Here is a 27,201-nt window from a genome sequence, read left to right as displayed (position 1 = left end):
TGTTGTTATAATTACTCTTATAATTAGTTACCTTTAATAACTAATTTGTCTTATTTTGGTTTCTCCAAGAGGTGTAAGTTATCTGGGAGAGGCCTGTTTTGATCCTGACAGAGCATCCATGAGCTTTGTACCTGATGACAGTGGGGATTAGTTCATTTGCATGGGCAACAGCACTGATGATAGCGGCAGAGGAAACTCCTACTCCCAAAGTGGCCAAAACCACACGCAGAGTCTGCATATCTGGAGAGAGGAAGACCAGTGAGACTCAGGAAACTGGAGCCGAAGACATCACCATCCCTCAAATTAAAAATGAAAAAGATCCTATTGGAAGTGTTTGCAAGTATTAAATATGGTGTAGAGAAACTGCACAGAATCAGTAAATGTGCATTGTCTAATCAGGTGAGAAATGTGATTTATCTATACATTATGACTTATGGTGAATAAAAGGACTGAGTTATTTTATCAACTCCTGTTGCATGTCTGAGATTTGCCAGAAATGGAGAAGGGAAAGTGAGTCCGGCAGGTGCTCTCTTGCATTAATTCTGTTCTGTGTCTCCTTTGCCCTTCACACAGAACAGAGGACTGTCACGTGTGCAATTGCTGAAGGGTGTAAGACTTATCCATGTCTTTGAGAGTTTAAAATCTAAGAACATGCACAATTTATATATGAGGCTAGTAACGCAGAAGAGAGTAACAAAAGAACAGAACTCCTATGTTAATGGATAAGCTGGAGAGTAGCTTTATCTAAAATAATGCTTCAATATTCAAGTATAGGGACCTCTATTAGGAAAACAACCTGAGTTTAGAAACCACTGAAGGGAAGTTCTAGAGAGTTAGTTTTCTATCCCTGACTTGCCCTGCCTGCCCTCAAAAGGCTTCATCAAGAACATTACTGCATTGGAGTGGGCACTGTTGTAAGGAAGAAAACTTGCATCATTGCTGACATTCATGATGAGGAGTTGAGCCCACCAATCTGGGATCTTGTAAAATATATATATATAAATATGCTGAGAGTTAGGTAAAGCATGGTGACCACCTGATTCCCTTTATTCATTACATATGATCATTCAATTTAGTAAAATAAATTCTAGGAGAAGCTCTTAACCGTATTGTGACTTGTTTCTGCTGTCAATTCTCTGCTTGAAGACAAGGAATTTTTGTCTGCTTGAGGTCAACAGGACACCCGTAAACCATAGCTACTGTTACGGAGATCTTACAGGAGACACATGAGTGGATATGTACAGATCAGAGAAGAAATTGTCACTAAAGCTGTAGAAATAAGCAAGAACCCAGACAGAGGAAGTCACAGTATTGTGTCCTCAAATGGGATACAATGACAAGGTCTAGACCCTCTGTGCTTGCTATATAAAGTGTGAATGGTCAAAGGTAAGTGATTAGTTGCTGTCCTAGAGAAACTTCAAGTAATCTGGCACCAATTTCCAGATACATCTCGAATGCAATGAAGACAACCATATACCTGAGCTGACCTTTACTCACCTTGGTTCTTTTCCCAGCAATTTCATGGCAGAAGCTGTGCTAACCCCCATATTGCTTTCAGGGAAGCCTTAGAATACAATTATCCCTTTCCTTCAGGCTTCAGATCAGTGTGACCCATAGAAGCCCAGAGGAATGCAGAGAAGCTATTTGTCACTCTGTGCTCTTTTCTCACCTTCGGGCACAAATATGATGGCTAGGATGGAGAGTCCCAGCAGGAACAGGAAAAGCATCTGGCTTACTCTACGGCCCAGGTGATTCAGTGCCAAAAGGGCAACATAATTGCTTGGAATTTTGACTGCACCAAAGAGAACCTGGAACAGGAAAATATTTTTCCCCAAGTGCTGGAGGTTGAGACTCAGGCCAAATAAAGGAATGAAGGTTGCAAATCTGTGGTGAAAGGAAGAGGAAACAGAGATGTCATAAGATTTAGATTCTCTGTCTTATAAATGATAATATTGAGCCATAAAACCAGGGATTAGTGTCAAGCATGATCTGATTTATAGAATATTTCTGTATTGATTATATTTTCTTATTTTCCATATTTTTGATGCTCTAGCACTTAGAGCCTTGATCCTGGAGAGTCTGCCTCTCCCTGGGCTAGCTAATTCCTAAAGATAATAAATGTCTCCACTGTGAGTGCACCTTTCATATACAAACCCTCAATCCAGAGCCCACACCCCCAACCATCTCCTTTATCAAACTCATACACCAAGCCAATATCCCCCCTCCCCTAAATCAACCCAGAGCCAGGTACTGAACAAACTACAGACCACCCCTATAACCAAGAGCCCACTAAAATTATTCAAACCATGCAATCCTAAACTTACTCAGGATACTTATCTTCCTCTCCCATTTCTTGTCACAAAAACTTCAATAAAATCTCTGGGCCATGCTCTTTATTTTCTTTTCTCTCCTTCACTCTGACTGACACCCGTGCTTCACTGAATGACCCTGCCTGGTGCTTTGTGCCTCCTCTATCCAGGGATCTGTGACTATAATCTTACTTCCTGACAATCATTTCTGAGTCTGTGTGTCTTACCATACCTGATTAAAACAAATATTGGGTATATTTTAAATGTAATTTTATTGCAAGTTAATGATTATAAATCATCATAAAATTATAGTCTGATATTGGAGGTTACAGTGGTTGCTAAGTTCTTCTGGGAGGTGGAAGGGTTTTTTAGTGGAGGATACATGAGGTGAGGTTCCATGGGTTTAGAGTTTTTCCTATATCCTGATCTGAGCGATGGTTATACATTTACATATGGAAATATTTATTGAACTGCACATATTTGAGCACTTGAGAGTTTGTAATTTTACCTCAATTAAAATAAAAAACAACAGGTGAAGAAACTTAAAGCTGAAGTCTGTACTGTGATTTTTCTCAACCTCATCTCCAGTGATGAGCCTGGTAGAATGATGTGATAACAAAACTCCTCATTGTACAATTAGTTCTTTGTTAGTCTTTGTATAACTCTTTCACTATCTATAAAAATACCAACTATCTTTGAGGCTTTCTTATGTTTCATCTCAAATATATCCCCAAGTATGTCGTATCCTCTGAAATAACAAATAGAATTCTGTTTCTACTGTTTTAATGTCCCTCATGCGCTGTGTGAAGCCTACCTCATGAAGGACAGTAAACAGATCCTTTTACGCAGGTTGGGTGTGCGGAACAAGTCAAACACAGAAGGTTTGTTCTGTGCTGTCTCCAGCTCCTCCTGCATGGTGTGTGTCAAAACCTTCAACAACAATAACAGCAAACTGTTCAGTTGTCACAAAACGATAGGCATTGTGAACCCACAACAAAGGACAAGATAGATGACTTCCCTTTTTGTCTACTGGAAAAAATAGCCAGGGAGGATGAACACAATTAATGAGATGAAAAATTAAGTAGTAAGCATTAAAAATAGAGTAGACTATATGGAGAAGAGGATTAGTGAGATCAAAGATAGAAACATAGCAGCGATTCACATGGAACAAGAGAGAAAAATAAGATTTTAAATAAATGAAGAAATTCTTTGGGAGATATCTGTCTCAGTTAAGAAAAATAACATAAGGATTATAGGTATCCCAGAAGTAGAAGACAGGAAGAAAGGGGCAGGGAGCTTATTCAAAGAAATAATAGTCAAGAAATTCACAAACCTGAGAAAGGACCTGGATGTGTAAGTACATAAAGCTAATAGAACTTCTAATTGCCTCAATGCCAAAAGACTTTCTCCAAGGCATGTAATATTAAAACTGTAAAATGTCAATGACAAAGAACAAATATCAAGGGCAGCAAGAGAGAAGACAATAACCTACAATAGAACCTCCATGAGACTTTTGGCAGATTTCTCAGCAGAAACCTTAAAGCCTAGGAGGCTGTGGAATGATGTATTCAAAATGCTGAAAGACAAAAACCATCAGCCAGGAATACTCTTTCCAGTGAAATTCTCCTTCAGATAAGATGGAGAAATATAAGTTTTCCCAGATAAACAAAAGCTGAGGAAGTTCATCACCACTATACCTTCCTTACAAGAAATGATGAAAGGAGCATCCTACCTGAAATAAAAAGACAAAGGTTTAAGAAGCTTTAAGAAGGGAGATAAATAGACAGAATCATAAAATTGCAGCTCTATATCAGAATAGGTTAGGAAACATTTATTTATAACATAATGACTAGAGGGAAAGAAAGTATCAAAAATAATATAGCTACTTCAATTTGGTTATAAACTCAAAACACAAGTGACAACAAATACGTAGAAGGGGAAGAGGAAAAGGATGGAACCTGAATAGAATAATAGAGATGAGAGGCTATCAGAAAAAAGACTATTTCATCTAGGAGATCTTTCATACAAACTTCATGGTACCCACAAAACAAAAAACCAGAGCAGAGTAACAAATCACAAGTAAAGAGAAAACTGAGAAAAACATCACAAAAGATCACTGAGCTAAAATGGCAGACAGAAATACAAGGAAAAAGAAAGAGTTGGAATACAAAACAATCAGAAAAAAACAGATAAAATGACAGCATTAAGCCCTTATATATTAATAATCACTCTAAATGTCAATGGATTGATATCCCCATCAAAAGACACAGAGTGGCTGGATGGGTTAAAAAACAAGACTGAAGAATATGCTGCCTCCAGGACACCTATCTCAGCTCTAAAGATAAACAGAGGCTCAGAGTGAAGGAATGGAGGATGATACTCCAATCAAACGGCAACCAAAAGAAAATAGGTGCATATGTCCTTATATCAGAGAAAATACACTTCAAGACAAAAAGATAAGAGACAAAGATGGAGATTATATAGTTATGAAAGGGGCATTCCATCAAGAAGAGGTAACACATTAATATATATGCACCTAACACAGGACTACCGTAGTATATAAACCAACTATTAACAGACCTACAGGGAGAAATTGAAAGCAACAGAATAATAGAAGGGGATCCTAACAACCCACTTCTGTGAATGGGTTGATCATCCAGACAGTCAACAAGAAAACATTGGCCTAAGTGAAACACTAAAATAGATGGACTTAATAGATATTTATAGAATATTCCATCCAAAACCAGCAGAATGCACATTTATCTCAAGTGCATGTGGGACATTCTCAAAGATAGACAATATGTTGGAAAACAAGGCAAGCCTCAATAAATTTAAGAAGATTGAAATCATATCAAGCATCTTTTCCAACCACAATGGTATGAAACTGGAAATCAACTACAAAAAATAGCTGGAAAAGTCACAAATATGTGGAGATCAAACAACATGCTACCGAACACTATTGGATCAATGAAGAAATCAAAGGAGAAATTAAAAAATACTAGAGACAAAGGAAAATGAAAGCACAACTTACCAAAACTTATGGATGCAGCAAAAATGATACTAAAAGGGAAATTTATAGCAATACAGGCCTACCTCAAGAAACAAAAAATCTCAAATAAACAATCTTACACTATACCTGAAAGAATTAGAAAAGAAGAACAAGCAAAACACAAAGTCAGTAGAGGGAATGAAATAAAAATAAGAGCAGAAATAAAGAAAATAGTGACTGAAAAGCAATCAACAGGATCCATGAAACAAAGACCTGATTCTTTGAGAAGATAAATAAAATTGATAAACTATTAGCCAGACACTAAGAAAAAAAGAGAGGAGACTCAAATGGATAAAATTTAGAAATGAAAGAGGAGAAATTAAAACGGACATCACAGAAATACAAAGGATTACAGACTACTATGAAAAGCTGTACACTAAAAAATTGGGTGACCTAGAATAAATGGATAAATTCTTAGAATCATACAGCCTCCCAAAACTGAATGGAGAAGAAATAGATAATCTGAATAGACAAATCACAAGTAGAGAGACTGAAATAGTAATCAGAAACTTCCCCAAAATCAAAAGTCCAGGACTAGATAGTTTCTCTGGTGAATTCTACCTAACAGTCAAAGGGGATTTAATACCTATCCTCAAACTCTTCCAAAAAATTGAAAAGGATGGGAAACTTCCAAACTCATTTTATGAGGCCAACATTAACTGATACCAAAACCAGACAAGGACAACATAAAAAAAGGAAATTGCAGACAATATTGCTGATGAATATAGATGCAAAAATCCTCAAGAAAATATTTGCAAATTGAATACAACAATACATTAAAAGGATCATACACCACGATTAAGTGGGACTTTTTCCAAGGATAGAGGGATGGTTCAACATCTGCAAATTAATCAATATGATACACCACACTTATAAAACGAAGAATGAAAATCACATGATCATCCCAATACATGCAGAGAAATCATTCAACAAGATTCAATATCCATTTATGATGAAAATTCTCAATAAAATGGTTATAGAAGGAAAGTACCTCCACATAATAAAGGCCATACATGACAAACACACTGTCAACATCACACTCAACGGTGAAAACCTGAACGTTATTCTTATGAGAACAGGAACAAGACAAGGACACACTCTCGCCACTCTTATCCAACATAGCACTGAAAATTTTAGTCATAGCAATTAGGCCAGAAAAAGATATGAAAGGGGTCCAAATTGGAAAGGAAGAAGTAAAACTGTCACTATTTGCAGATGACATGTTTCTATAGACAGAAACCCCCAAATAACCCACAAAAAAGCTGCTGGAAATAATCAGTAAGTACAATAAAGCTGCAGGATACAAATCAACATACAAAAATCAGTTGCATCTATACACTAATAACAAACTTGCAGACAGACAAACCAAGGATACAATTCCACACAGAATTGCAGAAGTAAGAATAAAATATCTAAGAATAAATTTAACCAAGGCGGGGAAAGACCTATACACAGAAAGCTATAAGATGTTATTGAAAGAAATCAAAGGAGAAAGAAAAGAAAGTATTCCATGTTCATGGATTGGAAGAATAAATATAGTTAAAATGTCCATATTACATAAAGCAATCTACAGATTCGATGCAATCTCCATCAGAATTCCAATGTCATTCTTCATGCAAACAGAACAAAGAATCTTTAAATTTACGTGGAACTAACAAAAGACCCCAAATAAGCAAAGGAATCCTGAGAAGAAAGATCAAAGTTGGAGGTATCACACACCTTGAATTCAAAATATACTGCAAAGCTATGGAATCAATATGGTGGAGAAAGGAAAGTCTCCTCGATAAATTGTGTTTGGAAAACTGGGCAGCCACATGAAAAAGAATGAAAGTAGACCATTATCTTACACCACACACAAAACTTAACTCAAAATGGATTAAATATTTGAATGTAAGACCTGAAGTCATAAAACTTCTTGAATAAAACATAGGCAGTTCACTCTTCGACATCAGTTTTAGCAGTAGCTTTTGGAATATCATATCTACTCAGGCAGGGGAAAGAAAAGAAAAAATAAATAAATGAGACTACATCAGATTAAAAAGCTTCTGCATGGCAAAGGAAACCATCAACAAAACAAGAAGACAATCCAACATCTGAAAGAAAATATTTGCCAATCGTATAGCATACAAGGGGTTACTTTCCAAAATATATAAAAAACTCATACAGCCCAACCAAAAAATGAACAACCAAATCAAAAACTGGGTTTAGGGGCTAGCCTAGTGGTGTAGCACTTAAGTTTGCACACTCCACTTTGGCAGCCCAGGGATCGCCGGGTCAGACCCCAGGTGCGGACCTACGCACCACTTAACAAGCCACATTGTGGCAGGCGTCCCACATATACAGTAGAGGCAGATGGGCCCAGATGTTAGCTCAGGGCCAGTCTTCCTTAGCAAAAAAGAGAAGGATTAGCAGCAGATGTTAGCTCAGGGCTAATCTTCCTCAAAAATAAAAAACACAAAAAAACTGCATTTATTTGGTGCTGTCTCCAGCTCCTCCTGCATGGTGGACCTCAAAACCTTCAACAACAACAGCAAACTGTTTAGTTGTCACAAAACGGTCGACATTGTGAAGCCCCCAATAGAGGGCAAGATAGATAACTTACCTTTCTGTCCACTGGAAAATATAGCCATGGAAGATGCAATGACAGGTATAAAAGTGGTGTGAAAGGTAAATTAGGGAGTTAAGAGGGCCTGTGGCAAATTTTACAATGACAAGGACGTTTTAACATGAGACTCAATTTGGCTGCAGGACATCAAAATGGGTGTGTAGGTTAGAGATTTAGATCAGGAAGGGGACTAAATGAAGAATTGCTTGGATTATAGTTCAAAGCTTCATTTATACCAGAGGGGCATGAAAGGTCTGGCAACTGAGCTTGGTTCTCAGCTGGCTTCTCTTAATAGAAAAATAGGGTTTTTTTTTTCAGGAAGGAGAGTAATTTTCTGAGAGCCTTTATTCTGGTTCTTCGGCCAGCCTCTTTCAGAGAAATCTTGGAATATGTTGTGCTTCCATGAATGAGATGCCTAAAATTAAATCTGAGGACAAATTTAGGGGAGATCTTGATGTTGTATGATTTATACCCAGACTCTACAACCCGGCATTATACAATGGCTCTGCCACATGCTAGTCATATGCCTTGTGGAAGGAAACAGGACATATCTAAATCTCAATCTCCTTGTTATTAAAAAGTTGAATAAGGATAAGAAGATGTGGCAACCTAGCAAACGGAGAAGATATTTGCAAATCATATGTCTGATAAGGAGTTAATATCTAAAATATATACAGAACTCATACACCTCAATAGCAAAAACCAAACTATATGATTAAAATGGGAAGAGGATACAAACAGACATTTTTCCAGAAGACATACAGAAGGCCAACAGGTACATGAAAAGGCGCTCAACATCACTAATCATCAAGGAAATGCAAATCAGAACTACGATGAGATATCGCCTCACACCTGTTAGCATGGCTGTCCTCAAAAAGACAAGAAATAACAAGTGTTGGTGAGTATGTGGAGAAAAAGGAACCGTTGTGCATTAGGGGTGGGAATGTAAATTAGTGCAGCCACTATGGGAAACAGTATGGAAGTTCCTCAAAAAATTAAAAATAGAACTTCCATATGATCCAGCAATTCCACTTCTGGGTATTTATCTGAAGAAAATGAAAACACTAACTTCAAAAGATACATACTCCCCTATGAGCATTGCATTAGTATTTACAACAGCCAAGACATGGGAACAACCTAAGTGTCCATCAATGGATGGATAAAGAAAATATGGTATGTATGCATATATAGATACAATGGAATATTATTTAGTGATAAAAAAATATCTTTCCATTTGAGATAACATGGATGGACTTTGAGGACATTATATTGAATGAAACACAAGTCAGAAAGAGAAAGGCAAATACCATGTGATCTCATTTATATGTAATCTAAAAAAAAAAAAATACTACAACACCAAGCTCATAGATACGAGGAACAGATTAGTGGTTGCCAGAGGTGGGTGTTGGGGGAGTGGGAAAAATGGATGAATGGAGTTAAAAGGTACAAACTTCCAGTTATAAAATATATAAGACATGGGGACATAGTCTACAACATGGTGACTATAGTTAATAATACTGTACTTTATATTTGAAAGTTGCTAAGAGATCTTAAAAGTTCTCATCACAAGAAAAATTAATTTTGTAGCTAGGTATGCTGACAGATAACTAGAATTATTGTGGTGATCATTTTACAATATTGACAAATATTGAATTGTTATATTGTACACTGAAACTAATATAATGTTATATGTCAATTATACCTCAAAAAAATAGAAGAAAATGTAACAGAATTAGGATCAAGAGAAGAAGAAGTAGGAGGAGAAAAAAATAATGCCTCTCTCACAAGGATTTCCAAGGCATGCATGAGGTCACAAATGTACATATGGAATTATGTCTAGCACAGATCAGGCAATTATTGATTTATTAATTATTCAAGTAATATTAGCTCCAATCTCTTCTCATCTCTACGAATGAAACAATACCATGAAGCTCATTAGAGAAAATTCAAAGATGAAGAGAATTCAGAGAAATGAAAGGCCACCCTTCCTGGACATCTGGGGGAATCAACAGATTGATATTGACATAACGTGGGGCAGCTTTAAGTTAGAACCGTCTGGAGCAGATGTGTTTGGCAATCCATCAGATGGAGATTTAAACAGGACTAAGACAACAAGTTTCCGAATTATCTTACAAAATAAAAGAAAATCAAATGATGGCTTCTTAGCTACTGATTCATGAATTTCAAGTTAAACCACATTTTAACTGCTACTCGTGTGTCATGCTTTCTTTCTTCTCCCTGGCACTGAGGTGATTGTCAGCTGCCATTCACCTTGATTATGCTTTTTTTTTTTTAATTTCAGCTGGTATCATTACTTTTGTATCTGCCTGGCCCCTGTAAGTATTTACGCTCTCCTTCGTGGATTGGGGCAATCTGGTAGGCAAAATACTAGGTATGTGCTTGGAATCAGATAACTCCTGAGAAGTTAGTTGGTCCAAAAGAATTTTATATAATTTAGGTACATATTGACACAGTAGAAGTGCCATCAAGTTCCACCTAAATTTCAAGGTTCACCCCCATCCTTTTTTTTTAACATAATCAAATGTTTTCCCCATCATATCAGGGACACTCATGCCATTGTGTAATTGCTTCATCTCTGGGGAAGACTTCATTTCTCTCCACCATCTTCACTGGGATCTAAATTCTCAAGAGCATTATTCGAAATCTTCTAAAGGACTTCTGCTCTTTTCTGGAACTATAAGAACTTCCATCAGATGTGCCATTGTATATGTTTCCAGAAATCTTCTATTCCTCCTTTTTGAATGGCTACCTTCTAATCTTCTCCTTTATCAATTAAAAGAGAGTAGTTTTTTTCCCTTATATCCATTAGCATTCTTTACATTCTCTTATCATTTTAAATATTTGGATTTAAAAATGTCTATGAATTTATCTCTCATATGAATGTGGAAGCTCTTTGAATGCTGGGAGTCTAACTTATTCTGTCATTCACAATCTAGCACAACACATGGTACAATATAATTTTCCAGTAAGTACTTCATATATGTGCATGACATGAAGAATGATTTAACTGGTTATGCACAGCAATATTTGCCTTTGATATCTGGGATGAAAAATAAGAGGTAAAAAGTATTCTCTGAGGTATTTCCACTCAGTCATGCTCTTGGAAGTTGTAATAATGAGAATGTAAACTCCACATGAGTTTGGACTGTTGTGGTCACTGCCGTGTTTCCAGGTTTAGAACAAAACCTGCCACAGGTCAGCACTCACTAAATATACCACGAACGAAAGTGCGTGGGTGAATGAACAAATGGGAGAACCTCTTTATGCTCCGTTCTGCATGGTCACTAATCCTTCTACTGGCCTTACTGTTCTGAAAAATGGTCAGAATTGGAAGGGAATGGATTACTTTTTGCTACTTTCTCTTATACAGAGTGAGACCAGTATACAATGTTTTTAAAAGAATACTTTTTATTTAATTAATTTTTGAGGTAACATTGGTTTATAATATTATATGAATTTGGGGTGAACATCACTATATTTTGACTTCTGTGTAGACCACATTGTGTTCACTACCCAAAGTCTGTCATCCATCACCATACCCATGGGCCCTTTTACTCATTTTGCCTTCCCCCTGCCCGCCTTCCCTGCTGGTAACTACCAAACTATTCTCTGTGTCTATGTGTTTGTTTGTGGTTCTTGTTTTTGTATCTTCTACGTATGAGTGAAAACATATAGCATTTGGCTTTCTTCATCTGAGTTATTTCACTTAATGCCCTCAAAGTCCATCCATGTTGTCCCAAATGGCCAGATTTCATATTTTTTTGTGACTGAGTGGTATTCCATTGTACATTAATATTCCATAAATATATATGTAGAGTAGCATTAGTAGTATACTTTAGTGTATAGTGTATATATATATTTATATTTATACCACATCTTCTTCATCCATTCATCCCTTTATGGGCATTTAGTTTGCCTCCAAGTCTTGGTTACTGTGAATACTGTGCTGCAATGAACATCAGGGTGCATATATCTTTTTTTCGTGTTCTTTGGATAAATATTCAGAATTGGAATAACTGGTTCATATAGTAGTTCTATTCTTAATTTTTGAGAAATCTCCATACTGTTTTCAATAGTGACTGTACCAGTTTACATACCCACCAGCAATGTGTGAGAGTTCCTTTTTCCTCACATCCCCTGCAACACTTGTTATTTCTCATCTTTTTAGTAACAGCCATTCTGATGGGTGTGAAGTAATTTCTCATTGTATTTTAATTTGCATTTCCCTAATAATTAGTGATATTGAACATCTTTTCATGTGCCTCATGGCCATCTGTATATCTTATTAGGAAAATTATCTGTTTATGTCCTCTGCTCCTTTTTTAATTGGGTTGTTGGTTTTTTTGTTGCTGAGTTGTATGAGATTTTTGTATATTTTGGATATTAACTCCTTATCAGATATAGGATTTGCAAATATCTTCTCCAAGTTGTTAGTCTGTCCTTACATTTTGGTTATGATTCACTTTACTGTGCAGAAGACTTTTAGTTTGATGTAGTCCCATTTGTTTACTTTTTCTTTTTGTTTCCCTGCCTGAGGAGACTTGATATTCAAAAAGATATTGCTAAGACTGATGTCAAAGAGTGTACTGCCTATGTTTTCTTGTAGGTGTTTTAAGGTTTCAGGTCTTAAACATTAAGTTTTTAATCCATTTTGAGTTAATTTTTGTGTATGGTGTAAGATAGTGGTCTACATTCATTCTTTTCACGTGGCTGACCATTTATTAAGGAGATTTTTCCTTTCTCTATGGTATGGTCTTGGCACCTTTGTCAAAAATTAGGTGTTCATAGATGTGTGGGTTTATTTCTGGGATCTTGATTCTGTTCCATTGATCTGTGTGTGTGTGTTTTTCTGCCACTATCACGCTGTTTCAATTACTATAGCTTTGTAGTATATTTTTGAAATCAGGGAGTTTGATACCTCCAGCTTTGTTTTATCTCAAGATTGCTTTGGCTATTGGGAGTCTTTTGGTGTTTCATGTAAATTTTAGGATTCTTTGTTCTATTTCTATGAAAGATGTCATTGGGACTTTGGCAGGCATTGCATTGAATCTGTTGATTTCCCTAGGAAGAACGAATATTTTAAGTCTAATTCTTCCAATTTATGAGCACGGAATATCTTTTCATTTCTTGTCTTCGAATTCTTTCAACGTTTTATAGGTTTCAGGTTATAGGTCTTTCACATCCCTGGTTAAATTTATTCCTAGGTATTTTATTCTTTTTGTTGTGATTATAAATGAAACTGTATTCTTGATTTCTCTTTCTGGAACTTCATTCTTAGTGTACAGAAACACAACTGATTTTTGTATGTGGATTTTGTACTCTGCAACTTTACTCTATTATTTTATCATTTCTTATAGTTTGTTGGTGCATTCTTTAGGGTTTTATACAATATTTAAAAAGTTATCTGTTGAGATACTTTCCTTTTAAACCCTTTTATTTAAGGTTTTATCATAAATAGATGCTGTATCTTGTTAAATGCTTTGTTGGCATCTATTCAGATGACCATGTGATTTTTGTTCTTCATTTTGTTAATGTGGTGTATCACATTGATCAATTTTTAGATGTTGAAGCATCCTTGCACCCCTGGAATAAATCTGGCTTGATCATGGTCTATGATCGTTTTAATGTGTTGTTATATTCAATTTGCTAATATTTTGTTGACGATTTTTGCATCTTTGTTCACCAGTAACATTGGCCTGTAATTTTCTTTTTTGTTTTTTTTTAAAGATTGGCACCTGAGCTAACAACTGTTGCCAACCTTTTTTTTTTCTTTTTGCTTTTTCTCCCCAAATCCCCCCAATACACAGTTGTACATCCTAGTTGTGGGTCCTTCTAGTTGTGGCATGTGGGACGCTGCCTCAACATGGCCTGATGAGTGGTGCCATGTCTGTGCCCAGGATCTGAACTGGTGAAACCCTGGGCCACTGAAGCGGAGCACATGAAGTTAACCACTGGGCCAGGGAGCCAGCCCCTGTAATTTTCTTTTTTGTGCTCTCCTTCTCTTGTTTTGGTATCTGGGTAATGTTTGCCTAATGTTGGCCTAGATGGAGTTAGGAAGCATCTCTTCCTCTTCAAATTTTTGGAAGATTGAGTGAGATAGGTATTAAATCTTCTTTGAATATAACTTCTTTGAATAATGTAATTTACCAGAGAAGCTATGACTTTTGTTTTTTAGAAGGTTTATGATAACTGTTTGGATCTCCTTACTAGTTATCTGTCTATTCAGATTCTCTATTCTTCTTCATTCAGTTTTGGAAGATTGCATAATTCTAAGAATTTATCCTTTTCTTCTAGACTATCTAATTTGTTGGCATATAGGTTTTCATAGCTTCTTCTATAATCCTTTGTATTCTATGTATTGCAATTTCTCATTTTTTCTAACTTTACTTACTTGAGATTTCTCTTTTTCTTTGTGAGTCTGCAGTTTTTATAATTGTTAGTACTCAGTCCTTCCTGCCTCCATTGAGTAAAATTCGTGTCAAATACTTTCAGTAACAATATGCCCTTTTCTAATGTTAACCCAAATGATGTTGACACTCAACTAATAACAAGAACAGTGAGGTCAGAAGACCCATAACCACTCCTAAGACCTTACCTTGCTTGGATACTGACTAATGTAGATGTCAAGTCATGTGTTCTCTACAACCCATAACCAGCTCCCATCCTTCTCACCTCCAGGGTTAGGGTGTCTTTGATATTCTTCTTTCCATTTCTGTGTGCAGCTTTTCTGAGTTCCCTTAAGCCCTCCTGAGGCTTGTTGGTGATAATCAGCCACCGAGCAGACTCCATCAGCCAACTGATCAAAGGACAGAACAGAGGTGCCGTTAACTCTCATTTTCCCATTTTTCATGTTATCTTTGTCCAGAAATGGGAAGCAGCTCTGAACATGCCACCCAAAATACGCTGCTTTAACACATTGATTATTTGAGCTGAAGGAACTTGGGAAACAGCAGATGCAGGAAGATCTCTCTGTCTTCCCTTTCTACCTAAGAGAGTTGTAAAATTTACCATGAAAAGATGCCCTTCTTGTGCCAGGAAGAAAAGAACATTCTAATCATCAGAGACTGGGAGTTGACATCAAAAAGAACCTATACAAACAAACTTACCAAAATAACTGTTACTTTCCCTTAGTTTCCCCATATATTTCTTAGTCTTGGTCCCACAAATTCCCACCCCTAGTCCAGGCCAATGTGTCTTATCGCATCTACACAATTTATAGTTTTCATTGTGTATAAAAATGTAAATAAGCTTTTGGGCCTAATGGCTTCTTTGGGTCTTAATTTTTCTTCTGAAGACGTATACATATAAAATATTAAATAAATTTCTGTGCATTTCTCCTGTTAATTGTCTTGTGTCAGTTTAATTCTTAGGCCATCCACAGGACCTACGAGGGTAGAAGGAAATTTTCCTCCCCTGCTTATGCCTTTCAACTCTAATGTAATATCCACCACTGTTTGGTTATACCAGAAAATATAAACTTACTTTCTCTTATATTATAACTAGGAAAATATGAGGATGACACCTTAATGCAGTACACTTTCACTACTTGGAACACAGACTTGGAATCATATTGGCTTCACTCTTATTCAGGGGAAATGCCAATATTAGTAACTATAAATAAAGTGTGCCTAATTAAATTTGTATTCAAATAAACAGTGAATAACTCTTCAGTATAACTATGTTCCATGCAATATTTGGGGCACACTTGTACTAAAATATTGTTTTCTATTTACCCAAAATTTGAATTTAATGGAACATTCTGTATTTTTCTACTTAGCACATGAAAATACAGACCACTCAGATAAATAGAAATTTCACAAAAATGAAGAATTTTCAGTGTAATTGTGTGCCATTTAACCTTTGGGATATTATTATACAAAAATATTTGTTGTTTATCTGAAATTAAACATAATTTCATTTCCATGATATAATCTGGCAATGGTGTCTGTTGAGCTTCTGGAATTACACAGATTAGTAGAGTACATGCTCAAGTGTTGACCAAGGATCACAGAGAATTCACGTCTCTTGATTCCATGCATCTCTCATTCCAGGATCCTCTAAGACTAGAGAGAGCTTGTACCTTGAAGACAGAAAGATGACAAATACCGGCACAGAAACCACCAGCTGGAGGGTGCGCCAGTCTCGAATGGCATAAGCCAGTCCTCCTGATATTATCTGTCCAATACTATGAGAACAGAATGCAAGTGTTGTTCCCATGGCTTGGAATCGGGGCACTGTCCATTCTACAACTGAAAGAAAACACAAACAGGATTTTGATTTTAAACAACGGTGGAATGTCTACATCAAAGTCAAGGCTTAGAAAATGTACAAGATCAAAAGTGTTGACTTACTGAGCATGGTGCTATTTAACATGATGGTCATGACAGAAAAGCCAGCCAAGAAGCGTAGTGAGCAGTAAATGAGGAAGGTGGGAGCAAAGGCTGCACAGGTGTCAGCAATGGCGAACTGGAGCAAACACCATCTGAGTATCAACCTCCTCCCAAACCTGAGAAAGAGGTACAGGTTAGATCAAGGAACAAGAACTACCCAGTGTAAAAATAACTATGAGAATGTAGCCACGTTTTGAAATTTAGGGAATGTTTTTGCAAGTGTCAGTGCCCTCTTTGTGCTGCTTGTGCCTCCGAGGATGCTGGTGCCTTGCTGTTTAAAATGTTGCTTCAGTTTTGGGTGTTGCCTCCTGGGTCACCAGGCTGTAAGCATCATTGCTGATTCTGGGGTCACCTGGGTCTCCTGCTCCCTCACTGACTTTCTGTGGGTTTTCCACAGCCTCAGGTGCTGATGCCCCCTGCAAGACCGGTGTTGCTTTCTCCTAGGTCATCTGGGGCTGTAGGCAGCACCACTGCTGGGGGCTGAGTCATGGGTGTTGCTGCCACTGCCAGGGAGTCTTGTATATGTCACCTGTTACTGATAAGGCCGGTGTCAGAGGTATTGCCACTGGGGGTTGGGTCAAAGGTTGTATTGTGATTTGTGAAGCCTCAGGTCACAAGTGCTACCTGCCACTGCTGGGGAGGGGTAGGGCTCAGCCACAGCACTGCTGCTTCTCCTGCAGACTCTGTCTCCAGCACTGGTGCACTTTTTGAAACCTCAGGTCAGGGCACCATTGCCTCTGCTAGAGGTATTCACATTTTGGATTGCCACCACTGAGGGAGGGGGCGGAGCTGGGCCACAAGCACCAGTGTGTTTCTGGAATCATCAGATCATGGGTGCCCTCTGCCACCACTGAAAGAGGGAAAGGGGTAAACCTAGAGTGTTTTTGCTGCTTTTGCAGCCTTGGTCTCTGGTGCCATTGTCTTTTTTGAAATCTCAGATCAGGGCACCACCACCAAATGCTGGGGGTATCTGCCTTTTGGATCACTGCCGTCACTGGAGGGGTAGGGGGCTGCTCACCTAGTTCCACCACCTCCTAGAAGTCCAGTCCACCCACCTTCAGATGTACAGATGCATGGATCTCTCAGACATTCTGATGTGCTGTGCAGGGAGTCCTTTGACGGCCAATGGATGCCGTACATCTTGCAACTTAGAGGGGAGAGACAAAGGAGACAACTGACCCTGCCACGATGCTGATGTCACTCCTCTAGTTTTCTTCTCTTGCAGTGTCTTTTTCTGGCTTTGGTATCAGGGTAATGCTGGTCTCATAAAATGACTTTGGAACTTCTCCCTCTGATTTTTTCGGAAGAGTTTGAGAAGGATTAGTGTTAATTATTCTTTAAATGTTTGATAAAATTCAGCAGAGGAGCCATCTGGTTCTGGGCTTTTCTTTGTTCAGAGATTATTGATTACTGATTCAATCTCCTTGCTAGTAATTGGTCTGTTCAGATTTTCTGTTTCTTCCTGATTCAGTCTGGGTAGGTTGTTTCTAGAATTGTTTTCATTTTATCTTGATTGCCCGGTTTGTTGCAATACAGTTGTTTATAGTGGCCTCTTGTCTTTCTGTGGTATCAGTTGTAATGACTCCTCTTTCATTTATAATTTTGTTGATTTGGGTCCTCTCTTTTTTTACCTGTTACTCTAGCTAAAGATTTGCCAATTTTGTTTATCTTTTCAAAGAGCCAATACTTAGTTTTTTTAATCTTTTTTGTTGTTTTCCTGTTCTCTATTTCATTTATTATTTCCTTTCTTCTGCTAAGTTTGGGCTAAATTTGTTTTTTGGTTTCTAGTTCCTTGAGGCATTGAGTTAAGTTTTTTATTTGAGGTCTTTTTTGTCTCTTAATGTAGGCATTTACTACTATGAACTTTTCTCAGAAATGCTTTTGTTGCATCCCATAAATTTGGGTATGTTGTGTTCCCGTTTTCATTTTCTCAAGATACTTTTTAATTTCACCTTTAATTTTTTGCTGGATCCATTTGTTGTTCTGGAGAGTGTTGTTTAATTTGCATTTTTTTGTGAGTTCTCCAGTTTTTCTCCTGTTGTTGTTTTCTTGTTTCATACCACTGTGGTCAGAGAAGATATTTGGTATCCTTTCAATCTTCTTTAATCTGCTGAGATTTGCTTTCTGGCCTAACATATGATCTATCCTAGAAAATGTTCCATGTGTACTTGAGAATAATGTATATTCTGCTGTTGTTGGATAGAATGTTCTGAATATATCTCTTAGGTCTGTTTGTCCTCAGTGTTGTTCAAATGCTCTGTTTTCTTATTGATTGTTTTTCTGGATGATCTATCCACTGTTGAGGGTAGGGTATTAAATTCCCCAACTATTATCATATTGATGTTTGTTTCTCCTTTTAGCTCTGTTAGTTTTTGCTTTATATATTTAGGTTCTCTGATGTTGGGTGCATAAATATTTACAATTGTTGTATCTTCTTGATGTATTAACCACTCTGTCATGCTGTCATGACTTTCTTTGTCTCTTTTTACCCTCTTTAGTTTAAAGTCTATTTTGTCTGATACAAGTATTTCTACCCCTGCTTTTTTTGTTGTTTATCATTTGCTTGAAATATCTTTTTCCAGGCCATCATCCCAGTCAGTTGTGTCTTTAAGGCTAAAGTGAGTCTCTAGTAGGCAGCATATCAATGGATTGTTCATCTTGTTTTATTGTTGGATTTTTTTTATCAATTCAACCATTCTGTCTTTTGATTAGAGAATTTAATCAATTTACATTTAAAGTAATAATTGATAGGTAAGGACTTACTATTGCCATTTTGTTAATTGTTTTCTGACTTTTTTGTAGACCTTTTCTTCCTTGTTATCATGTTCTTCTTATCATGTTCTCTTTTTGTGTTTTGATGTTTTGGTATCAATATGCTTTAACATCTTCATCATGTTCATTTGTGTAATCACTATAGGTTATTCTCTGGTTACCAGGGAAAAAGCTGAACTCATAGAAACAGAGAGTAGAATGGTGGTTTCCAGGGCTGGAGGATTTGTGGAAATGAGGAGATGTGGGACAAAGGGTACAATCTTTCAGTTATAAGATGAATAAGTTCTAGGGATCTAATATGTCTTGGAGACTATAGTTAACAATATTCTTGAAAGTCATTAAGGAAGTAGATCTAAATGTTCTCACCACACACACAAATGGTAATTATGTGAGGTGATGGAGATGTTAACTAACCCTATATTGGTAATCATTTCACAATATATATCTGTATAAATCATCGTATTGTACACCTTAAACTTACATAATGGTATATGTTAATTATGTCTCAATTAACCTGGAAAAAGGAATATGAAGCATTCTAATAGCAAAACAAACCTGATGTAAAAGCAACATCTGTGAAAAAATATACCAAAGTTAATGAAAGTTTGCATAAGAACTATTCTCTGCTGAGTGTGGGTTTGCAGATATTGGACAACATGCTTCCTCTTAAGCATGGTAGAAGAGAGCCACAATACAGACAGAGAAACTCATAGAAAGTTCTCAGAGGAAAGAAATTATGTAAGATGGAGAATGAATAACTAGAATACAGTAAGGTTAAAAAAATAAAAGGGAAAGAGAATTCTATGTTTCACAGATTTCTGGAAAAAGGTGTCTTTCTGTGGAATAAGGCCCCTGTGCTGATTCTATATGACCATTAATATTAACAAATGGACAAAAATTGGACTGGGCAACTGTTCTATAATCTTTACTTCACTCACACTATACTTATAATACAACTGTCAAATATTTTATAGTCTGAGTTATTATACAATATATACTTTATTCTTATATTTGTGTTTCAATTCAGAATGGTATGGAATCTATATAAAGAAGTGCTATGATTAAGGAAATTATGTAGTGGTGATTATTGGAAAGCCTGGTCAGTCAAAACAAAAAGTAGTTATATATAATGATATATAATGTACTCAAAGGAAATGGTCACAGGTAAGTTTTTTAAATGTAGGGAAATTTGTGGTATCAGGTCTTTGGAGGCAATCTGGCTATCCTTTCCCAAAAGAGGGGTTAAGAACAGTGTGATGGAACCACAATGTGCAGCAATATTTAGCAACTAGGAAAATAAACTAGAAGTATACATAAGAATGTGTATGTATCTAAAAAACATAGTGGTGATTGTACAAACAAAAAATAATGAGAAAATATATTTACATAATATGTAAATTACCATATATGTAAATGAAACAATGTCACTTGTTTTGTGAAAACACACATAATTTTAAAATGGTGTAATCCACACACTATAATAATCCCTACATTTGGAGGAGAGAAATGGGAGTAGAGCATGGAGAAAAAGTGAAACAGATATATACATATGCATATGAGGGGATTTCAAGACCAAATTAATGAGAACACTGTCTTATGTAATGAGGAGTATGATAATTCAACCATCTCTTCTTGACATCCAAAAAAAGGGAAATCTGTGTTGTGCAAAATATAAACATTGTTTCATTATCAATTATTGTGTGAACTGGCTAGATGCTCACCATTGCTTCTCTTTTTTTCTGGACACGGAGGAAGACTATACTTCCCAGTCTTGTAATTAAGTATGGTCCATTCACCTTTGTGTTGACCATGGGCTGTGGACAGAAATGACGTAGACCACTTCCAGCTCTGTCCATATGAAATCAATCTTGATTCTACCTATTCCATCTGACAACATGGCTGGAAACAAAAACTGCTTGATGAAAATTCACATGATGGAAGGAATTGTTTCCTTAGTCATTGTCTAGAAGATGGGGGCCTGGATCCCTACTTAATCCACACCAAACTATGACATGAATGAGAATCACTCTTTTATTCAGGTAACCAACTAGGATTCTGGATTTTTTACTGCAACCAGTTATCTTGAGTAATATAGTAATGCTGTGATTACAACGATGTTTAATGAAGATAAGTGGAGAATCTTTGTGTGTATTTCTTTTTGTCTTTGTTACAAAATTTATTTGAAAAAGTATTTTATTTGAAAAGAAAATGTGATATATATCTATAAACAAATATGTCAAAAGAGGTTACACAATTGTACATAACATCACATATATCCCAACTTTACTTAAAACATATGTTTGTGATATATGTAAATATAACAAGATGATGTTAATGTTGGCTCTCATTTGGGTGGATTTATTCCCAACTACTCTTTATTTTGAAAGTTTTCAAACATGAAAGACAGTTTAAATGAATACTGTAGCGAATCCTGGTATAAACCTCAATCAGGCTCACTATGAGATATCATTTTGCTGCATTGGCTTTATTTCTTTGCATGTATGTGAACACACACACACACAAACACACACTTTTTTGTTGAATCATTTGAAAGGCAGTTACAAACCATATGACACATCACTCCTGAAGTTTTTACCATACTTGAGTTAAGAATAAGGACAGTTTCCAATCTATTATAATTCCATTATCACACCCAAGAACACTAATTCCATCCTATCAGCTATTAGACTATATTCAAATTGTTGCAAAGGTCCTCAGACTCTCTTTCTAGCTGTTATTTTTATTTATTCCATCTATAATGTAGTTGGAGTTTACAGACTGCATTTTGTTCTTACATTTTGTTAGGGTTTTTTTGAATCTAGAATGATTACTCCACTTATTTTTTGCATGACATTCCTTTTTTGAAAAGTCCAGGTCAGCTGTCTTATAGAAAGTGAATTAAGGACAATTTAAAATGTTTTTTGGGTGATGGCCCAGTGGCATGGCAGTTAAGGTCGCATGCTCCACTTTGGTGGCCCTGGGTTCACTGGTTAATATCCCAGGCGTGGACCTACACACCACTCATCAAGCCATGCTGTGGTGGCATCCCACATACAAAACAGAGGAAGATGGGCACAGATGTTAACTTAGTGACAATCTTCCTCAAGCAAAAACAGGAAGATTGGCAACAGATGTCAGTTCAGAGCCAATCTTCCTCACTAAAAAAAGAAAATTCTATTTGGTTCCATTTTAATAATTTATATCACTTTGTAGATATTCTCATTTTGTTCACGTAGTATTTTCCTGAGTTATTTTAGTTCTTTTTCCATGCTTTATTTCATCTTTTTGAACATATTTAAGACAGTTGTTTTAAAGTCTTTGGATGTCTGACTTCCAAGCTTACTCATGAATAGTCTCTATCAGGGTTTTTCCTCTTTTTTTTTTTTTTTAAAGATTTTTTATTTTTCTCCTTTTTCTCCCCAAAGCCCCCCGGTACATAGTTGTATATTTCGTTGTGGGTCTTTCTAGCTGTGGCATGTGGGACGCTGCCTCAGCATGGTCTGATGAGCAGTGCCATGTCCACGCCCAGGATTCGAACCAACGAAACACTGGGCCGCCTGCAGCGGAGCACGCGAACTTAACCACTCGGCCACGGGGCCAGCCCCAGGGTTTTTCCTCTTTTTAAAGGGTCGTGTTTCCCTGTTTCTTTGCATGCCTTCTGATATTTTTGTTGTTGTTGCAAATTGGGCATTTCACTACTATATGTTGTAACTCTGGAAGTCAGATTTTCCCTCTTCCCCATTGTTGCTCGTTCTTTTTTTAATAGCTGAAGGGTTAAGTAGTCTATTTTTCTGAGACTTTTCCAAACTGTTTTGCAAAACTATTAGTTCATGTTCAGCTAAGTTTTGACAGACATTTCCTTGAGTGTCTGGAGATCTCCCAGTGTTTGCGGATTGCATCTGTTTCAGGGCACTCCTTAAAGCCTTAGCCAGGTTTGTGCTAGGGTAGGCATCAACCTGAGGCAAAAACTTTATATGTTCTCATGTGTTTTCTGAGCATGTGTGTTGCCTGGCCTCTTGCATGGCTTTCTGAATTACACCTTATGTATGGCTGCTTTTGAATGTCTTAATCTCCAAAAAAATCTGAACTAGGCTTCTCCTTCAAGTATTAGATGGTCTATAGTATGTCTTCAATAGCACTTACTATCTTTCCAAATAAAATATTCAGGAAACCAGAAACAGAAGAAAACTTCTTAAAACTCATTAAAAGTATCTACCATTATCCTCTATCCCATATTATACTCAAGAGTGAAAGGGTCAGTGCATTCTACCTAAGGTCAGATGAGGCAAGATTATCATCTCTCACCAATTGCATTAAGCATGATACTGAATGTTCTAGCTATTGATAGAAAAAGAGTAAAAAGCAAAAGAAATGAAAATAATAAGTAAAGCTATCTTTACTGGCAGATGAAAAGATAGAGTAGTAGGAAACTTCAAGGAATTCACAATAAATCTACCAGTAGTAATAAATAAATTTATCAGGATGGCAGTTGGTAGAATCAATATATAAAAATCAGTTGCATTTCTACGTATGTGCAATGAATGATTAGAAATTAAAGTTACGAAAAACAACTTCATAGCCTCATAAACCAAGTTAAATAGAAGTAAATTTTATGGAAAAAAATGCACGACTCTTCCCACAAACCATGAACACTGAAAAAGGAAATTTAAAAATATCTAAATTAATAGCTCCATAATATTCTCAGATCACAAAAATCAGTATGTTAAAAATGACAATCTAACCCAAACTGCTCTATAGTTTCAAGACAATCACAGTAAAATTCTAAAGAGAGCCAATTTTCCGACTTCCAACAACTTAGTATAGCTTGCCTGTTTTTGACTCTACCTAAAAGTATAATTGTCTGATATGTAATCATTTGTATTTTGCTTGTTCTGCACAACTGCATGATTCTTATATTCATTTGTGTTACTGCACAGAGTAGTTTGTTCACTCCCTTTACTGTAGATGAATTTATTATATGAATATCCTGCATCTTATTTTATCATTGATAGACTTCTAGATTGCTTCCGGTATTGCAATATTATGAATAGTTGAGAGTGTTATTTAAAAAGTATCAATTTGTTCATGCCCCTTTCCTACACATAAACTTTTAGTTTTTCCTCTTAGCTTGCTGATGAAGTTCAAAATCCTTGGATTTTTCAAACTACCTCAATTTCAGCTAGTCCTCCACTGTTATCTGCTACTAAGCCTTTTCCATCCCTTGCCTCTACTACCATGTAATCCATAAAAATTGATATATCTATAATTTATCATGACACTGTCACAGGAGGCCATGTTACTGGACTGTTGAAAATGAAAACTCTGGCTCTGAACTCTTTTCTATGTTACATTTACTGTGATATATTTAGCGTTCACATTTCTCAGCTGAGACAACAGTAAATATTATGCAGGTGAATGGTAAGGGGCACCTCATGTGCTCCACCTCCCTCAGGAGAGACATGGTTGAGTGTTGGCAAAGATTTCAGAGTTAAGTCTATATGAGAAGAGGTACTGTCAGGCACAGAATTCCCCAAACTTCTCACATGAAAAATGTGACAGCAGTTATTCTTAGATTAATTACTTTAAACGATTGCAAAACTTACCTTTAAAAACCTGTTTGTGCAAAACCAAAAACTAAGGTTACTGGCATAATTTTTTAACACACCACCAATGATGCACTGCTCTATACCACACAGGTTTTATAAGAAAATCTATCCATCACAGTAGGGCAACTAGAACCTGATGATCATTTTCTGGGAAGCCACAATTCAGCTCACAACGTCCAGAAACATGACACCCCTGGACAAGGCCAGCAAAGCAATTTTCTATATCTGAGTCTTCAAACAGGCCAAATCTCATGCCATGAAATATTTTCCTCTCCATTCCCATAGGTATCGCTTTCTCATGTTTCTAAACTACAAGTTATAGCACCTCTTTTCTGTATCCTGTCCTAATATGCTTCCAGATTAGATGGAAATGCCATTACTGAGTCCTGTACACAAAGCTCAATGCTGAAAAAAACAGCACTCAGCACAATGATTAATTCTCTATTTGTATTTCTAGAACACTGGAGACAAAGGCAGCTCCAGAGGACTGTAATTTGCAATGTTTATTTCCTAATGATGGAATGATTCATGAAATCATGAAAATACCCAGGAGTAAAGGGAGCTGTGATCCAAAGACACTCACCTGTCTGATAAATGGCCATATATGATGTTTCCCACCAGCATTCCAGCTATGACTAAGAATTTAGACACTGAGATCAGTGACTGAAATTCACATACCAGGTCCCACTGCAAGAGAAGGAAACTTGCAAAAGAGAGCTCCACAGCAGTTTATAACCCCTCATTGGAAACAGCTTAACATTACTTGCAAATTTTAGTATATTGGACTCCTATCTTCCTTTCCAGCTTCCCTTTCTAAATTAGCTGATCTTCTCATTCCGATCTCAGCTTATACATAACTTTTTTTGGAAGCCTCCTTTAAAATTGTAAGTTTTGGTAATGCTCTGTTTTACTCCATGCTAACTGGCCATAGAGTTCAATTATTTGAGTTTTAAAATTTTTTCATGACTGAATTTCATCACAGACCTTCTTATAGTATTTCTCTGGGGTACAGTCTGAGCATGGAGGTTTTCATCAATCTCCCAAAAATTTATAATTTGCAACCAAAAGGTAAGCATTACTGACTTACAATAACATTTCTAACACATTACATAAATTACTTGTTTAAACTCTGGTCCTTCCAAGAATAAAAGCACTGTGATAGCAGGGTTCACATCCATTATTGAATTCATTAGTCTTATTATTTATTTAAAAGTGAAGCATTTAATAGAGAAGCAATTAATATCTACTGAAAGAATGAAGAGTGGTTACCTATGTAGTGACTAAAGGCTGGAAGCATCTTCATTATTTTTCTACCTTTAATACCCACACCATGTACTCACGAAAGGTGAATGGGGCCTCTTACCTCAGACACAATGGTGGAGGAGTAGGAGATTCGGTCATAGACCCAGCCATCGACACAGGGTTCTGTGTCTGGTTCACTCGTGTTAGGGAAGGTGCCATTCAGGTGAAGGAGCTGCCACTGGGGATGGACGTAGCGATGACACTTCTCTGGCTTCAGGTTTGAATCCAGTGGGATAGAGATTCTCAGGAAAGCATCTTGGCTGAGGATACCAGTGCCATTAGAAGAGACAGTGTCATTGTCAAGGATTTGGACCCAACAGCGGTGACCAGGGACAGCTGCAGTGAAGTTCTCCAATAGAACATGAGGGTATGCTATCATGGTGCAGATACAAAGGAAAGCTGTCTGAAGGATCTGGAATCTCCCCAGGCCTCCAACTTGATCCAGGAGGTCCTTAAAGGCCATGGAGGCTGAAGAGGTGATCCCCGAGATAAGGCAAAATGACTGTATATAGAAAAGTTCAAGCGGAGAAAATGCTTCCTTCCACACTAAGTGTGTGATGAACACAATTTCTCCTCAATTAGCCCTGTCTCACCTCCAAAGCAGGGCCCATAGAAGCTGTTTCTCCAAATTTTTTAGGGTCAAGTAGGTAGCCGTTTTCCTTAGTTACAGAAAGAAATATTTTGCTGAGTTACTTCCAGCAGTTGACAAACCAGTTAAAGGTGTACTTTGTAAAAATTCTTGTCCTCAGCAGCACATCAAAGTCAACATTGGACTTTGATCTACAGAATCTGAGTAAACAATCTAATATAAACCTGCTACATTGTTTGCAGTTCTTTGCAGAAAATCTACTTGGGGAGGCTCATAAGTGAAATGCTTTTTGATTTTCCTTTGAAAAGAAGAGAAAGCATTTTGCTTGGTTAGTGCTGAATTTTGATTAAAAAAGTAATGAAAACAATCCTGAGTTAAACTAAAGCAAGTGAAATATGGCGCAATCATCCCCTTTCGGTAAGTGACATTCTGCTTCAGTTCAACTCATACCACAAATTCACACTGAAAATGAGTTACCTGAAATGGGGGCAGAGTGGGAAGTGATGGAGGCCAGAAGGGTAAACCGGTGGTAAGCTCCTATAGAGGTTTATATTTATT

The 27,201-nt window shown here is 36.8% G+C and overlaps 1 protein-coding gene across 4 annotated transcripts in view; it reads right to left on the bottom strand.

Moving 5' to 3' along the window:
- LOC106822077 (organic anion transporter 7-like) overlaps positions 1 to 26,812 on the bottom strand; it is a 32,686-nt gene extending 5,874 nt beyond the window's left edge. Inside the window, exons 1-8 of one of the 4 annotated variants that reach the window (XR_011495137.1) lie at positions 26,116 to 26,662; positions 25,336 to 25,439; positions 16,336 to 16,490; positions 16,065 to 16,233; positions 14,657 to 14,780; positions 3,124 to 3,239; positions 1,670 to 1,884; positions 32 to 240 (exon numbers count right to left, since the gene is read on the bottom strand). Coding sequence is in view for 3 of the 4 variants with exons in the window: in XM_014827094.3 (XP_014682580.1) it covers positions 132 to 240; positions 1,670 to 1,884; positions 3,124 to 3,239; positions 14,657 to 14,780; positions 16,065 to 16,233; positions 16,336 to 16,490; positions 25,336 to 25,439; positions 26,116 to 26,517 (1,394 nt within the window). In the remaining variant the exon portion in view is untranslated. Of the gene's footprint in view, positions 1 to 31; positions 241 to 1,669; positions 1,885 to 3,123; positions 3,240 to 14,656; positions 14,781 to 16,064; positions 16,234 to 16,335; positions 16,491 to 25,335; positions 25,440 to 26,115 lie in introns of all 4 variants that reach the window. The other 3 variants (XM_014827094.3, XM_044750357.2, XM_070488047.1) reach the window with 3 other exon arrangements.
- Positions 26,813 to 27,201: the final 389 nt, after the last annotated feature.

The sequence above is a fragment of the Equus asinus genome, chromosome 17 (genome assembly GCF_041296235.1).
Source record: "Equus asinus isolate D_3611 breed Donkey chromosome 17, EquAss-T2T_v2, whole genome shotgun sequence".
In the NCBI taxonomy this organism is placed as follows: domain Eukaryota; kingdom Metazoa; phylum Chordata; class Mammalia; order Perissodactyla; family Equidae; genus Equus; species Equus asinus.
The sequence above is the reverse complement of the archived record's forward strand: the minus strand, read 5'-3'. Positions and strand labels throughout refer to the sequence as shown.